Genomic DNA, 16,687 nt, shown 5'->3' on the forward strand with positions numbered 1-16,687 from the left:
CTTCTGAATAGCAAAATGTCAGTACACTGTAAGCTCAGTACCTAAGCACAGCCAGGTTTTTTAAAGTCTCTCCAACACGTGGATGTGAGCGGCCCAAGCTATCTTCATACACTTTCAGTGCTCGTTCATATAAAGGCAAGGCATCATTGTGCTTCTTCTGCAAAGGACAAAGAAATTCACAGTTGTCTTCTATACGACCTAAAATAAAGCTACACCTGCGTACACCTTTAAAATAAATATATACAAACATTGATAAAGATATGCAAGTCTGGAGTATGTGGACTGAAGACTGAAGAGGCATGAAGAACATTCTCACCAGTTGGCAGTAGATTACAGCCAGGTTGACCAGTGCTGTGGCCACACTGGGATGTTTGGGTCCAAAACTTTTTTCCCTGATTTCCAGAGACAGTTCATACAGTGGCACAGCCTTCTCCAGCTTCCCCTGTACAACACATACACATCGTCAAATAAGGTGAGAACACAGACATCAGGGGAGATGTTCAAAAAGACGGGCTGTTAAAATGTGTGTCAAAAGGTATGCGTGTCTCACTCTGCGTTTGTATAGCATGGCCAGGTGTTTGAGTGTGTATGCCAGGGAGGGGTGGTCTGGGGACAAGGCCCTCTTGCGGATGTCCAGCGCTCTCTCATACATATCCTCAGCTGTTTCATACTCCCTTCTCTCCGTGTGCAGTGCAGCTAGGTTGTTGAGGGACTGAGCACAGTCTGGGTGATCTGGACCAAGGACACGCTGACGCATTTCTAGAGAGCGGGTCAGGAACACCTTGGCTGCACTGGTGAGATCAAAAAGAGGGAGGTTATGGAAAAGTGGACATGCTGTTGCAAAGTGGAAAATAAGCATGTAGACAAATTGCCAATCATGTAGGCCATGTGACAGCCCCTCAAAGGGTTACATGTCTTTGTGTGCATGCCAGCTATTATGTGTGAATGTAGCCTTACTCCAGGTTGTTTTGGAGATAGTACAGGACACCCAGTTCATTGAGTGTCTTTGCAGAGTCAGCAGAGTCTTTCCCCAGGGTTAGCTCTTCCAGCTGTAGGGCTCTGCGTCTCAACAAGGTAAAACCATACTGGAGGACGGGAACAGACAAAAAGCATGTTCAATATGACGGATTAAGGAAGTATGACTAAGTGTGTGGGTATCTGAGAAATATGCTCACCATATGACCTTTCTGGCGAGCAGTTTTTTGGCGTATTTTCACAGACCTCTTCCTGAGTTTCTCTGCCTGTTCATATCTGACAGTAAAAGTACCAGGCATAAGCCATTAAATACGTGTATTTTAAATGGAATCCAATTTAACTTAATGTTTTAGTCATTGTTTAACTTTTAATTAGGGTATAAGATCATCAGCACAGGTGGGATGACTCAATATAAACACATTGTTTGGGTGGAACAATGAATAAATCATACTACATAAACAATCATTTTAAATGACATCATGCAAGTCAACACCATTACTTGTTCTGTTTCTGGTAGAGCATGGCGAGTGACTCCAGTTCTCGTGCCACGCTGGCGTGCTCAGCACCATAAGCGTTCTCACTTATCTCCAGGGCCTGCTTGTACAGCTGCTCAGCGTTACCGTACTTCTTCCATTGAACATAAACACCTGCCAGCTGGTGCAGAGAGCGAGCTACACTGGGATGGTCCGGGTCCAGAGCTGTCTCCCTTATCTCAAGGGATCTTTGTAAAGGGGCCACTGCCTAAACAACAGACAGAGAAAATCAAATATATATGAAATTGTCAATATATGCACTTTACTAGCAGAAAATAAGAATTGACACTTTTGTAGGCTATGTATGTAAATGAAAACAAGAAACAAACTGCTATATAAAATGAGGCAGAAAAAGGTTTGTGGTGAATAATAAACATTAATTCATTTAGTCCATTACAGACCAATAGTCTTTTAAATATAGTCATGCGCTGTACCTGACTAGGAAGGCCTAAGTCTTTAAGGAAACGTCCTAAAGTCTCATACAAGTTAGCTAGCTTGGTCATGCTGTCTTCACTCTCACAGCTCTTCTCGTAGTGTTTCAGGGAGTCAAAGTACTCAGCGGCCATGGAGTTCTTGTCTTTGCCCACATACTGCCAATAGGCTAGCAGCTCAGAGAAATGACCCCTAAAAAATCAATCATGGGAGTATTTGTAAGACAATACCTGACCAAATGCAGACTTTGTAATAATATCAACATTAACTAACAATATCAACTGTTTACCTCTTGTAGAGATTTTGGGAGACAAACAGGTTTAAGAGGCTGAGTTGCAGTTTAGTCCGGTCCTCCTGCTGTTGGAGCAGCCAGGGCAGCTCATCTGCTACACGCCACGTCACACGATCATGGCTAAACACACAGATACACATACAATGAGTTGTATGATTAGAAGAATGTTAATCGAGTTGCATCAGGAAAAAAATACCACTCTGCAGCACCTGAGTTGCTGGCTGAAGTAATGGATCAGTTTCTCTCTGTAAGTAGCAGAGCTGCTTCCTCCACCCAGAAACTCCAACCTCACAGCTTCCCAAGCCTGACAGACACACACACATGCAGTCAGACATAAATATCACAGACAAAATTTCTAATATATCTGTTTGTATATTTTATGTTCCATGGATATATTTTGATGCATTTTATCTTCAGTTAAAACTGTATTATCTATGATTAAATGAGTTCATGCTCTGTTAATGTACTGGCCAATAAGCCCAGTTACCTGCAAGTGATGAAACCTGAATAGCCCACAGCGGAGGGTTACAATGCAGAGTCTGTTCAGGCAGTAGAGCAGTGAAGACAGAACAGACAATTCCAGTTCTGGGAAAAGGTCTTGTACCTCTGATTCACTCACTCCATTATGGCTGGCACATACAAGGCACAGTATCTAAGGATAAAAGAAACAAGCACATATTCCTCTAATACATGCATTAAAAATCTCATTCTCAGTCACAAAAAGAAGGACCAAGAGTGTCAACCATAATTACATAATGCAGAAAATCTGATGTTACTGACTAAACAGACGAAAAATGTGCCATAACACCAGCAAACCACAGTGTGTTGGAAAAGCTAAACATAGGCAGTTTACACACTACAAGAAAACATAATGTTTAAATGCAGAGGCTACTGTTATTTTTTCTCAGTATAGGTCACCTCTCTCATGACGTGTCGCTCCCTGTCATTGTTGAGGGAGTTAAGTGTCATCTTAAGTGCCAGGCGGTAGAGTGACATGGTGTCCTGACACTGTAGGCACTGCTCAAGGCTCTTCTCCAGTGACCAACACGAGCTACTGCTGGGCAGTAACAAAACAAAATGCATGATCAGTTCAACAAAAATTTAAAATAGATGGTCACAGAAAACCTTACCATTATATACATTCCATTGTAGTGTAAATAGTATGTCCTCTGTCTTTTCCCTCATAAAAAGCAGTAAAATACACAAATAATTATATTTTTAAATACTGCTGTTGCTTAAAATGAACAATTAAAACAGCTGACAGACCTGAAATCACATTTCAATAAGTCAAACTGTTGAATCAATGCTGGAAGGTGACGAAAAGAGAATTTGTCTGTGACGATCAACACATCTGAACTGCAAAGACAGTGTTAGCTAACCTGGTGATCATCCTTGCCAGTAGTGTGACATACAATGCATTACAGGTCGATGCAGAGCGGCAGTGCCTTTCCAGCTTTTTCTCCTGGAACAAAAATACAACAATCATAAGCGGCAATCTGAAAAAAACAAATATTTAAGTTATTAAAAAAAGAGGATGATGGAAGATAGCTGACCTGATCCTTGGCAAGTTTGAGGTCCATTGTCTGGCACTCTGCATTAACAACACTCCTGACTTCTCTGGGACTCAATGGGTCTAAGTGGAGTGTGGGCCACAATCTGGAGAGATAGTCAGATATTTTTGTATATATATGGTATGGCAGAGGTCAAGTTGCAAAGGTAATTTTCTGTGAAAGAGTTAGAGACAGAGTGTATGTGCAGAGATTCAGCTAAAGAGCAGGATATTTGGTGTGAAAATGCAGGAGATCAGGGACAGTTTTGGGAGCAGAGTATGATAAGGGAGAGTGAGGTGACAAGCAAGCTGGGCTTGTGGAAAATAACAGGAGACATTGGTATGTGTTTTGACTTCTGTAGCTCTGCCTATCTTTGTATATAATGTTCACTTGGGAGTGTGCAAGTCAGGCTCTCTTTTTCTGTAAAGAATTAAATAACTCATTTTCCATAAGTCACAAGGCTGTGAAGTGACACAGTATAGATAAAGTTTCCACAACATAAATGGTAATACTACAGGAAGGTATTTTGAAATGCATACCACTGCACTACTGATACATAAAATAAGGCTGTAGCAGAATATACATAATTTGAGTGTGGTTTTCATCTACCTCCAGGCTTGAGGACATGTCTCCACATTGACAGACACCACCACTCTAACATTGACAGGGAGAGGGTCAATCAGCCACTTCATGTGTCTTTCTGCTTGCTGGAAAAAAGGGAGAAATATGTAAAAGTTGGAGGAGATCTGAAAGTTGTTTTGAAGAGTACAGAAAATTATTCTGAAAGTTGACTGAGATGAAACATGACTAGTGTGTGTCTAATTTGGGTTAAAGCGGGGGGTGGGGGTGGGGGGGTACCTGTATTTGGTCAATGGAGTCGATGATAATAATAATGTTTCCTTGATGGCGGGCTGATAGCCTTTCAAGCCAGCGGGGAAACTCCTCCAAGATCTTACTGGGCTCCATGGACAAACCAGAAATGGACCAGAAGTGCTGCAGCAGCTATGTGACAACATTAGTTAGACAACATATTCGCCTGTTTTTAAATAATAAAATGTGACATCCCTGTCTGACAAATACTGAAAGTAAGCCTATGAGAGAGATCCTACTTTCACTGTGAGGCGTTTGATGATGAGAACTGGCTCTGAGCTTGTAGAAAGAGGGCGACCAACAAAATGATAAAGGAACAAGGTGTTAGGGGACTGCTTCTGCTGCAGCTCAATCCTGCAGAGGATTAAAGAACAGTCAACAAAAGTGTCTGCTCCATTATGACACATCACACAATATGTACAGGGGGTGAAAGTAAAGTGAGGTGACACACAGCACTAAACTGAATTGATCAGTTCTCACCATTTAGACAGCAGGAGAGATTTTCCTGAGCCTGGACCACCAGATACTAGCAGAGGAGGGGTGGGAGGGGGAGCAGCTATCATGTCATTCAGACGATCTATATACTGAAAAGAAAATCAGATATCAAAATGACTAAAAGAGAGAGAAATCAACAAGCTAAGATTGTTTGACTTGAAATGATAAGATCTGCCCTACCTTCTGGAAACCTAACTGTGAGTTGGTGCTGCTACAAGCCTGCTGATAGGACTCAATCTGTTCCTGTTCATCATGCAGGTCCCACAGCACGTCTCCTGAGTCTTCCTCACGTCCCTCCTCTATCCCAGAGTCCTTAGAGTCAACATCTGCTCCTTCAAGACCCAGCAACTCCTACAAATAGAGGGTGAAAACTGAATTTAAGACAGCTGTCAGGAAATGGAGGTGTGGGCATAAAAGATTGTACACATAACACTTAAAAGTCTAAGAGTTTATGAAAAAGCTGATGTTGCAGCTATAGGAAAGCTTGTACCTGTTTGATGACTTTCTCGAGTTGAGCATAAATCAGGTAAGCTCCATCCTCTGCAGAACCGCTGTGATCTACCACCTGAGTAAATGTTCAAAACGTAATAATAATAATAATAATAAAGTTTATTTATATACATAAAACACTTATCAAAAAGAGATTTCAAGATGCTTTACAAGGACAACATGAAAGACCAAAGAATAAACACTTAAATATGCAGACAAATGTGACGTTCCTGTATGAACACTACAAACACATTTTCTTTGTGTTTGTCAGTACATCACCTGTGTAATATCTACCAACCAGAATTATACAGGAGGTGAACTTTGCAGTTTCTAAAACCACAACATCCTTTGTTTTGACAGTGTTGTACAGCGGATGTTTTCATGGTACTGCACAAACACTTGGCATGACTGTTTGGAAGTGTTAAAGAAAGCATTGCTGAAACAAGCATTCATGCTAATGAAAGTACTCGGGCCATTGTTTAAATATCTATATGTGCATAACCTGTCACCCACATATTGTTTACATGGTAAAATCAGCTTTTATCTATATTTGGAAATTTTGTAAAATAACTCCTCCCATGTATTTTGTCTTGCATTGTTCATTTAATATACTGCACCTTGACTTTAGCAGCCTTGTCTGCAGCATTGACCCTTTCCAGCAGCTGCCTGGTAGGTCCGGTCAAATTGTGATCTTCTTCAGTCCTGAGGTAGAGTACCAGGGGATGGCCATCTGGATTCTTCACAAAAGCTTCCTCACAATCCTCCACCACAGAGCTACACACATGCATTTCACACAAACATCAGAACAAAAATAATTTAATGTATTTACAAATGGGATGGAATTAATATACAACCTTTAATAAATGTGGGTACCAAGATTTCATTTTTTTTATGTTGGTAGTAAATATAATACGAGAATTACCTACTGACAGTGGATTTGACAAGAAGCACACACACAGAGCTCCTTTCAATCTCTTGCTTGCGCTCCACAGCATAAGAGGCAGCAGTGTCCTCTGGGAAGCAGACATTTAGATAGAAATGGCCTAAACCCTCGCACAACCTCCGCAGCACAGGAGAGTGTTTCTGTAATTAAAGCATGAAGCACAAGCTTACTTTAAAAAAAAAAAAAAAATCAGAGTAGCATTTTAACCTAGAATGACTTTCTCCGATATATTTTGGAAAATACTAAGACTTTTGTAAATTTAACAAAACTAAATTCCAGAAGGTAGATTGGGCTTAACTTCAGATTAATGATGTCAGTCAAAAGAGACACACTATTTCACTGATGAACAAAAACGCCCATCAATCAAACAAAAACTCGCAGGAGCAAACCACTTAATAATTCTGACAATATCAGCTGCTGAGAAATGGCTGTGTGCACATTCTCTCATTACAAGGACTAAAACAAGTGGAAATTAATCTCATTTAACTTCGTCCAGGAATCTCCAGTCAAGAAGAAAGTATTTCAAACCTAGTGTGTGTTTCAGACAGCTACTCATTAACACAAGATTATTACTATTGAGAATTATTCCTTTTTAAAAAAAAATTCGGCCATGCCTACAGAATAAGGCCAAATAGTGAAAAAACATAATAATGCCAACCTTGATAAAGATATCCAGCTCTGCTTTGGTCTCCTGGGTAGAGATTAGGTAGCAGCGTACTGTGTTACTCCACAAGGCCTGAGGCACATGAGGGGAGACCTGAAGCAGACTGGCCACTGCAGCATCCCAGTCATCTGACACAGTGAGAGAAATGAGAAAAGTTATATAGGCAAAGACGTGAACAAATACAGTACAATCAATGGAGTGAATACTTCAAAAGCTATCCATATTACACACATAAATCTACACCTATTGAAAAGCTAGAATAAGGACATAATGAGTGTCATAGTGTTGTAGTAGCTACTGGGGCCATTCAGTCCTGACTTCAACCCATATCATAACACATCCCTTTTTTTTGCAGACTTATTTTAACGGTTGCTTACCTCTGCTCACATTTGCAAAGGGTCCCTCTATATCTATCAAACTATGTGCAAACTCGGGTCCTCGGAAGGTCTGTTGCAGCTGCATCATGCTACCCATAGAGGGCTCACTTCCCAGCACGCCACCAGTCCAGTACTCACACTGTGTCCCTGCAGCTGAAGACATACAATAAATAAATAATACAATGTGTTTGAAGATTTTTTTAAAACAAGACCCTATATCATACTAGATTATGCAGTGTGCTAACAGGAAATTAAAACATAATGGGATAGCCTCTTGCTTTCTGTTAACACTTAAAAAGGCAGGAGTTACTAGTTATCTCATTTGCACCTGAAGTAAAAGATTTCGCCAAATATTATTAATATATTTAGGATTTTATGAGTTGTATCTCCACCAGGATACCTTGCCCCTATTAAGGAATATCAATTGTTAGTGTTATTTAATAAAGAGAAGTGACACATTCTTGCTTTCCCTTGTCATTAATATCATACATACTAGTTTCTCAACTGATTTTTATCATTTTTATCAAAGTATACACTTATCACAATCTTCAATTATACCAATCCAAGGTACATACAATTGAACAACCACCTTAACCAATGGTGCTCCTAACAGGGTGTTAAAGAGTCTGTATCTCCAAGGAAAATCTGAAATAACAGAAACAAAAAAAACAGGTCTTACCTGTCACAGTAGTTTGGTTGTCATCTGAATCAGAGTCATTTGGATCGTAGACTTGGATGCCCTGAGCCTGCAACTGTTGAAGTTTGGACTCTAAGTCCCTCTTGGCTCGCAGGAGATCCTGAATCTCTTTCTCCTTCGTCTCCCGGAAGATCTATCAATCATTTACCCCCAAAAAAGGTAAGGGCTGCAATCATGACTAACAGAGAGGGGAATTAACTGGTATGTAAAACATTTGGTGTGGTTTACCTTAAACTGTCGTTTTACTTTGTCCCTGTCATGTTCAAAGGTGGCAGCTCTCTCCATAGCTTGGTACTTTGCCTCGAGAGCACTCTCTTTCTCTCTCAGGATCTTCTGGTAGGTCTTTTGCAAAGCCTGTTGTCACATTGAGGATGATAACACTTAAAGCCCATAGATTTGTGATAAGCTTCAAATTGCTTATGTTAGTGTATATTTTTTACCTGTAGCTCAGCCCTCAGCCTTTTGTTCTCCTCATCGAGCTTGGCCTCCTTCTTTTGCATTGATGAGATCTCGTTGTTCTTGCTGACACGGAAGATCTCATACTCTTTGCGGAGTCTTTCATACTCTGCTGCATACTCTAGATCTACAGAGCCTGTGGATTTGAAACTGGCCCCAATCACCCGGGGTCCTCTGCGAAAGGAGCTACGCAGGAGCCGGGCTTTGGGCTTGACCTCCACCGGAATCTCACAGGCTTCCCCACCTTCACCTCCGTACCCATCCTCAATCACCTCCCCTGGGCTTACCAAAGAGGATGCTGTCCCCATGGTGGCAAAAAGCAGTCAGCATTTTCGGATGCACATGGCTGCTCCTGCATTATGACAGACATGACATGGCTATAAGGAAGTGGCATCTATTAGGGAGCATCTACACGACGCTAGGAATATGACAGATGACACTCTTCTGCTCCTCAATTTGTGTCATCCTCCTGCTGTATCATGAACCCCAAAATAGCCTGTAACGTTACGTGTTATAGCCACCATGCTAACTGGCTGTCTAGAAACGCAAACAGCTGACACGACCATTACTTTTACATGAAAGCTTCCAGCACCTAGAAAGGGACTTAACGCTTTTTGCAATGAACTAATAGTTAATTATTCCTACCGGTCCAATAACCATAAAGACAGCGGTGTTTGTTTAGCTAACGCAGCGCTAAGTTACTGGAATAGCTCTTGAAACGCTTGACGCAACATTTAGTTACTCACAAACAGGCTAAAAGAATAATACAGAACGTTTTTTTTTTTTTTTTTTTTTTACATAATTCAGCTTTGGCGTACCACTGGCAGTAGCTTATAATCAAGGTGGACAATCATAAAGCTCGGTTATATAAAGAAGAGTTGACTTACGGTCCCTTCACAGCTTCTTCCTGGCTGCCTTGGTAACAAGTCGGTAATACGGGTGCTCGGAAGGGTCAAAATGGGTAAAAGTCTATATATGCCACTTGTTGGGGTTATGGCAACAACACATACCCCGTAAGGCAGGTCTTGTGTTACTAGAATTCATATTGTGATTGTATTAATTACACAAATATTACGCCATCAATCATTATGCTATTGTAGTTGCAGCTCAATTTATTGTAACAGAGTCACAGGGTTGGGAAGGTTACTTTGGAAATCTAATAGGTAAGAGATTATTATACCCTTTTAAAATGTAATAAGCAATGCAAGTATTTCAATTACTTAATGAAAGTAATGTAACTTGTTTTCTGCTGTTAGGGTAAGTGTACCCATTTAGCCCACCAAAATCTAAGTTCAGGTGTTTTTCATGGACACTGACATAGTTAATAAGGGAGATCATTTCTTATAAAGTAAGATTTATCTCTCATTTGAAAATGTATTAATTAGTTCATGTATATTTTGGAAAAATCAAAAGTCTGGCATTGGCTTCATTACCATGTGTATTCCAAATGGGCCACATCATGATTTATTTACAATATATATACAAATATTGATTTCAAAGAATTAAAGATGAGACAAGATGAGACGAGGCGAGATGAGACAATCTGAGCCTGACACACATCTAGTTTTCAAGTGCAATTACAATTTAAAAACAAATTAAATATGTTTAATGAAGTCAGTTGTTTCATTCAATACTTGAAAATGCATGCAATAAAAAGTTTTGTAGCTGCATATTGCAAAAACCTGGGTCTATGCTGGTAGAGCTAGTTTTAAGTTGTATAATGAAGTCCTGCTCACATTAAACATAAATGTGTGTGTTTTGTTTTAGAGGGAAGTCAGCCTTCATTGCAGACCTTGATTAAAATAGGCTACTCAATTTGAATTTTATATTTGATAGGGGTTGTTTACTTCCTTGGTGATCTTAAAAATCATCTATAAAGCAGGTCATTGGATACTATGAGCATAACATTAAGTAGGATGCTAAACAATGTAGACTGTGCAGTATATTGGATTATTTTGGAACCCTACATTTTAGAGATCTCATCGATCGGTTAAATGTATTCTTAGTCGTGGTTTTAAAGGGCAGCTTTAGATCCCTGACCACAACAACTTATTATATGCAAATTATATAAAACCTATTAAACATATTTAATCTAAACATGAGTACTGAAACAATAATGCAACCAAACACAAAACCTCAGTAGAACAAAGCTTTGCATTTTTATTCTTAGCAACAACTCAATATTTTTCTCATAATTTGAATCAAATTTATATTTATTGTCGGCCTATCCCAGGGGAGGAGATCTTGTTACCTTAAAGAGAGACCAATTAGATGACTCCAGAGATGAGCAAAGCAGGAAATTTGGTTGGAAAGTATAAAGTACAATCCGGTTTTATTTTTATTTGTACAAAATGGGGTTTACAAGTTATAAAAAGTGAAATACAAAAAAAATGAATGTAAAAGAAAAACACCCTCTCTAAGGCTTCAAAAAAAGATCAAAAATCAAATTGGCTAGTTCTTGTTTTATGTAAAACATCACAATTTCATAAAAGTCCAACACATAACATATTTCTACATTTCAAGGCCTTAATGGCTAACAGTTAAAGATTTAGAGAAGCAAGTTAGGCGCAGAAACCATGAGCTTCACAGGTCACTGGTTTCCTGTAACAACAGAGGTTATGCTATATTTAACTGTGCCAACGTTCAGCTGCAGTTCAGCTCTAACTGACATTTTCATGCATTATTTAATTTTATTAATTAAGAATAGTTTGAGAGGTAGGTTTGGGTGGGGTGTGTCTCAGACATAATAGGTGGACACCTCCACAGATGCAAAATGAGAATCATTTTTTTAAAGACATGTATTTGTTATGTAATATTTTGTGCTGATTGATATTCTTCCCTGTTTTTACAAAACAGCTGAAGCAATTGGCCCCTGTAGGCTTGGTTCAGGAAGAAATACATCACAGGATCCAGTATACCACTAACACACATCAGTGCAGATGTGGCCCGATTGGCTCTATTGAGTGACTTAAGGCTTGCTGCTGTCATATTGCCATTTGTGTGACTTTGAATGTAGATTACCCGGCTCACATGGTATGGTAGAAATGCAAAGAGGAAGTTCATCACAATGAGGATGATCATTTTTATAGCTTTATCTTTCACTGGTCTGTCTTCCTGTTGCTTGAGTGACCTTAGTTTCAACAGTATCAGTATGTAAGAAACAAATATAGTGATGAGGGGAATAATAAATGCCACAATAGTGGAAATCAAGGCTTTAGGAGATGGGTTTTCCAAATACAGCTTGTTGCAGATGCCAGTGGAGTTGCTGGTCACATTGTTTTTAGTGAACAGAATCGGACTCACAAACACAATAATTGCCACCCAAAGTATGCCAACAACTATCTTTGCATACTTGGCCTTTCTCACTGACTGTGATTTTATAGGTAAAACCACAGCCAGGAATCGATCCAGACTGATGAAACTCATTAAATAGAGGCTGCAGTACATGTTAAGGTAAAAGAGGAAGCCTGCAAGTTGACAGAGGACATGTCCGAAGGGCCAGCGGCTGTCAGACAGGTGGTAAACTATTCTCATGATTAAAATGAGGATGTAAGAGATGTCTGCTATGGAGAGGTGCTGCAGGAAGACCTTCGATGGAGACGTGGTCCTCTGGCGAAAGAAGGCCCACAGTGCCATGGTATTTCCAGGCACAGCAATGATGAAAACCAGGATGTAAAATGTGGCAAAGGCAATGTTTTCCTGGTGGGAGGTACTGCCGAGGAAGCCTTGCATCTCTTCTTCAGAGATGTTCATTGTGGTTGTGTAGAGGATGAGCCTAGTACAGCATATAATAAACACAAATAACCTGTTATGATCATTCACACTATAATCGACTATAGTCAAATGACCTATCACCAAGTGTTGTCATAGCAAAACTAAGTGACACAATATGAAGCTACATGCATCACCATGTGTGAACAAAGCTAATTAGAAATAGGAACTACTCCACCTGCGAAAACCTGTACTGCGGAAGACACTAAAGACCAAAAATAGTAACCAGCAGACATAAAAAAGATGTACTACGTTACAATCCAAAAAAAGTGCTTCTAAGTTTGCTAAAAAACCCTAAACTACCTGATAAACACTAGTGATAAACACTTCTTTAAAGTTAAAAAACACAATTAAAATCACTGCCAATTGAATTAATGATGTAAATACATGATTGATTAGTGTATTTGAATAAAATAATTTTAGCAAGAGTTGTACATTACTGTGTGACAGATACTGAAAGAAATTTCAATGTTTTAGGTACTTGTGATGAGTGAAAACTTATACATCATTTATAATTTAAGCACTACTAATCTTTCTTGATTTATATGTGATGCAACACACTGCAGAGCTGTAACAGCAAATTTAGGAAATATGGTCCCCACAAGTGGCACTTGATCAATAATAATTAACAATATTCTTACCTGTAATGAATGAGTCGCAGAATGCAGAGTACTACTTTATATCCTTAAGAGTGCAAAACACTGGTGCAACAGTTATAGATAATTGAAGTGGAAGTAACTACTAGAGAACACCTCTACCACAGTTCTGTTCTGTGGTGTTGGTCTTGTCTCCGCCTTCACACACACACACACACACACACACACACACACACACACACACACACACACACACACACACACACACACACACACACACACACACACACACACACACACACACACACACACACACACACACACACACAGCAGTTACACAGAAAACCTTTAATCAGAAAATGACAACAGTGAAGCTCAATACTTTACAAGCATGCAAGACTTTATTTTTGCTACTCCAACACAGTTTCGTCTTTACCACATTTCTCCTTTGTAGTATGATTTAAAGCTTTACAAAAAATTAAAGAAAATCAAATATTTACAAAATCTATCTGTGCAAACATAATTCTTCTTTTACACCACTCTCCTAAAGTATTTGAAAGGCATGCATACATATAAACTTTGGTATGTTAACAAAACTACTTATTTTCCTTAGTAGAAGCATCTATGTACATGTGGTAGAACTGATTCATCACTTTGTTTTTTTAGTACAGTTTACATTTAGACAACAAGACATGTTAACTTAACGAACCGAGACCAGCAGTACAAACACTGAGGTCAGAACAAGAGTGCATGTAAATTCCCCTAAATCTTGTGACTGGGTTAGGCCTAAAGTGAGTCATTGTACAACAACTTTGGCAAATAGGCACACTAAAATGAAAATTTGTATTACTCATGATACCACTGTTCATTATCTTTAACAGAAATTGGCAGTTTATATGGGTAACTATGAGAAAATACTCTTAAGAAACAGAAGTTAATAATGAGATCAACTTTAAAATGAATGTATACATTGTGTATACATTCATAAAAGGCATTTACAAGGGCTGTGTTGAATGTCTGGCAACATAAGAAATATAGAAGATTAAATATACTATGGTTATTCAATCTCTGCTTTGAAAAATAAAACACAATCTTTACATGGTCTTTGTGATTGTACATCAAGTCTATATTCCCTATTCTTAGCTACAGCAAGAAAAATATATTTTCAACACCATGAGAGCCTCCCACTTCAACTACAAAGTGGCAAAACTAAATTTATTTTTTAGTTCCATTAAAAAATATTTTATCAGAACATCTGGTGCACCTTCAAGAAAGAATCAAAATCCAAGTAGCAACTCAAAGAGATAAAAGCATTGGTGTGAGAATGCCAGTGTCAAATAAAACATGAATGGGGGGAGTGCATCACTTAATACTTTTACAACAAGTTTAAAAAAACAGAATAAAAACAACAAACCAATACTATATATAAAAAAATGAAACATCACCAGGTCTACCTGCTATGCTGTAAAGCCAGAGAGGCGATAATGAGGCTAGGCAGTGTCCTTAGCTGTTGTGGCTGTTGGGATGCAGGATTTGCCGCTGCTGCCGTTGTGGGACTTGTAGCTGGTGAAGCTGGGGGTGTGTATGGTGCGGATGCTCTTTCCACCTGGGCCCAAAGGTGTGGGCGACAGAGGGGAGGGGGAGGAGGAGGAGGATGAGGAGGAGGAGAATGAAGAGGAGGAGGAGGAGTGCACTCGACCATTCTGAGTCTGCGAGGAGAACGAGAGAGCTTTACCTGTGTGCTGTGAGGGTGTAGGGAGTTTGAGGGATCCGTTAGACAGGGAGGGGATGTGGGAGGAGGGTAGGGAACCGGATCGAGGAACGTGAGAGGACAGGATAGAGGACTTTGTAATAGAGGAGGAGGAGGAGGAGGGAGAGGAGGCTGGGTTAATGGGATTAGTAGCATCTGAGCTTTGTGCAGACTGGGAGCTGCCTTTAGTAGAGCTAGGATAAAAAGCAGGGATTTTAGAGATGGGTATAGTAGGGGAAGTAGTTTTATGATCCCCTCCCACTCTTTTAGCACTTCCGTTAGCCTGCAAACAGAGAGGCCAAACAGATACTGGTTGTCAAAAAAGAAATCCGGTCAAATAATACATATAAAAGGCAAGACGATGTTAACAAAAACTCTACAAGTTATAGACATAGAAACATACTATGACTACACAAACATTAATATTACTAAGACACAACTAAAAGACACCAAAAACAACATAGACAGAAGTTCTGTTTTTACTAGGTTATGATGAAAGGGGAAACAATGGAACTGAGAGTCATGTTACCAGGAAACAGAACACTGCAAAGGTTAGACAGAGCGATGGCAGACAGGAGGGGCGTCTTTACAACTGCTCGTGAGTTAGAGAATTTGTTAGGCCTTGCCTAGGGGCTGTAGGGGGAAAATTGAGAAGACAAAGATGCATAGGAGGGCTGGCGAAGATTAGATTACAGTGTTAGGACTTGAAGAGTGAGCGCAGACAGGGGAAATGTGGGCCAGTATTCCACTGAAACTGATGGCGCAAGATGGTGAGTTTTGGCGAGTTCTTGTGGGTAAGGAAATATACCACCGTGAGGTTAAGAAGTTATGCAGTAATGTTGGGTTTGAGCAGAGGTGCATTGTGAAAAGGGAGGAGCATAGCTGAAGACGTCAGTTAGGTTCGTATTTTAACATAGCCATAAGCATCCTGGGATTTGGCAACACTGTTTAGGAACTCAGCTGTGATGGGAACTGAAGATGTGATGACAACTCAGATGATGACAGGATAGGATTCCACTTTTCTTTGCCATTTTTCCACTTTTTTTGTTAAGTCACCAACACAGTGAAAACCATGAGCAGTGTGGACATGCAGAAGCATACAGTACAGTGATGTTATGGGGTAACAGTCAAGAGTCAAACATGCCTTCTTGTCAGAGCAGACTCGAGAGAAACATTAACAGATCCATAGTCGCCACCATTGTGACAATTTTTTTCACAACACTTGAAATCTCACAGCTTTGGTAGTCTTTTTTCCCCCTTATAATACATGCCTCATTTTTTCGATCCCTATTAGTTTATATCCTCTAGTCTCTGGTAAGGCCCTACAGTAAAACTACCTGTCGGAACTGCCTCTGAGCGTCCTGCAGTTTTTGCTGTTTTCCTGCTTTGTCAGTAGTACCCGGCGACTGCCTGGACTTCGCAGATAAAGGGACGGGCATCCGACTAGTAGGGGAAGCGACACTGGTATTCTGCAAGGGGATCCAAACGAAAAACAAAACAAGAAATAAAACAAAAGAAAGAAAAAAACACAGCATACAGGAAGTATGAAAAATCAGGACACTGACAGGTAAAACACCTTTTCATTCAACACCTCAATGATCAACACCAGTTAAAGATCATGCACCCAGTGGGACCATAAACCTTACATTCAATAAACCGTTATACATGCAGACAAGAATAAGGACAATAACAAAGATTAATCATCATGAGTGTCTTTCATAATGAGTTTGTCACTTGCTGAAAACCGCAGTGTTTTAGCAATGAACTGAAGAAGAAAGATGGTAGGCAGGAACCCAA

At 39.7% G+C, this 16,687-nt stretch overlaps 3 protein-coding genes across 4 annotated transcripts in view; all 3 read right to left on the reverse strand.

Annotated features, from left to right (window-relative positions):
• Positions 1–9,680, reverse strand: part of nphp3 (nephronophthisis 3) — a 35,325-nt gene extending 25,645 nt beyond the window's left edge. Inside the window, exons 1-27 of one of the 2 annotated variants that reach the window (XM_062441669.1) lie at positions 9,661–9,680; positions 8,758–9,125; positions 8,546–8,671; positions 8,300–8,450; positions 7,621–7,773; positions 7,238–7,371; positions 6,559–6,719; positions 6,254–6,410; positions 5,638–5,712; positions 5,328–5,498; positions 5,133–5,236; positions 4,892–5,006; positions 4,641–4,784; positions 4,392–4,489; positions 3,786–3,888; positions 3,612–3,694; positions 3,151–3,286; positions 2,720–2,884; positions 2,442–2,536; positions 2,230–2,352; positions 1,943–2,132; positions 1,475–1,716; positions 1,176–1,251; positions 958–1,085; positions 551–791; positions 317–442; positions 42–157 (exon numbers count right to left, since the gene is read on the reverse strand). In XM_062441669.1, coding sequence (XP_062297653.1) covers positions 42–157; positions 317–442; positions 551–791; positions 958–1,085; positions 1,176–1,251; positions 1,475–1,716; positions 1,943–2,132; positions 2,230–2,352; positions 2,442–2,536; positions 2,720–2,884; positions 3,151–3,286; positions 3,612–3,694; positions 3,786–3,888; positions 4,392–4,489; positions 4,641–4,784; positions 4,892–5,006; positions 5,133–5,236; positions 5,328–5,498; positions 5,638–5,712; positions 6,254–6,410; positions 6,559–6,719; positions 7,238–7,371; positions 7,621–7,773; positions 8,300–8,450; positions 8,546–8,671; positions 8,758–9,081 — 3,737 coding nt within the window. In that variant the 5' untranslated portion in view covers positions 9,082–9,125; positions 9,661–9,680. Of the gene's footprint in view, positions 1–41; positions 158–316; positions 443–550; positions 792–957; positions 1,086–1,175; positions 1,252–1,474; positions 1,717–1,942; positions 2,133–2,229; positions 2,353–2,441; positions 2,537–2,719; positions 2,885–3,150; positions 3,290–3,611; positions 3,695–3,785; positions 3,889–4,391; positions 4,490–4,640; positions 4,785–4,891; positions 5,007–5,132; positions 5,237–5,327; positions 5,499–5,637; positions 5,713–6,253; positions 6,411–6,558; positions 6,720–7,237; positions 7,372–7,620; positions 7,774–8,299; positions 8,451–8,545; positions 8,672–8,757; positions 9,126–9,660 lie in introns of both variants that reach the window. The other variant, XM_062441667.1, reaches the window with a different exon arrangement.
• Positions 9,681–11,399: 1,719 nt separating this feature from the next.
• si:dkey-96n2.3 (uracil nucleotide/cysteinyl leukotriene receptor) lies at positions 11,400–12,526 on the reverse strand. Its single transcript, XM_062441869.1, has one exon. It carries the CDS (start codon positions 12,524–12,526, stop codon positions 11,579–11,581), a length of 948 nt encoding a protein of 315 aa, XP_062297853.1. The 3' UTR covers positions 11,400–11,578.
• Positions 12,527–13,522: 996 nt separating this feature from the next.
• The window catches only part of si:ch211-285f17.1 (sickle tail protein homolog), a 110,565-nt gene continuing 107,400 nt past the window's right edge, over positions 13,523–16,687 (reverse strand). The window contains exons 20-21 of the mRNA XM_062441518.1: positions 16,228–16,359; positions 13,523–15,173 (exon numbers count right to left, since the gene is read on the reverse strand). Coding sequence (XP_062297502.1) covers positions 14,631–15,173; positions 16,228–16,359 — 675 coding nt within the window. The 3' untranslated portion in view covers positions 13,523–14,630. The remainder of the gene's footprint in view (positions 15,174–16,227; positions 16,360–16,687) is intronic.

Source organism: Scomber scombrus, chromosome 20 (genome assembly GCF_963691925.1).
Source record: "Scomber scombrus chromosome 20, fScoSco1.1, whole genome shotgun sequence".
Taxonomy (NCBI): Eukaryota; Metazoa; Chordata; class Actinopteri; order Scombriformes; family Scombridae; genus Scomber; species Scomber scombrus.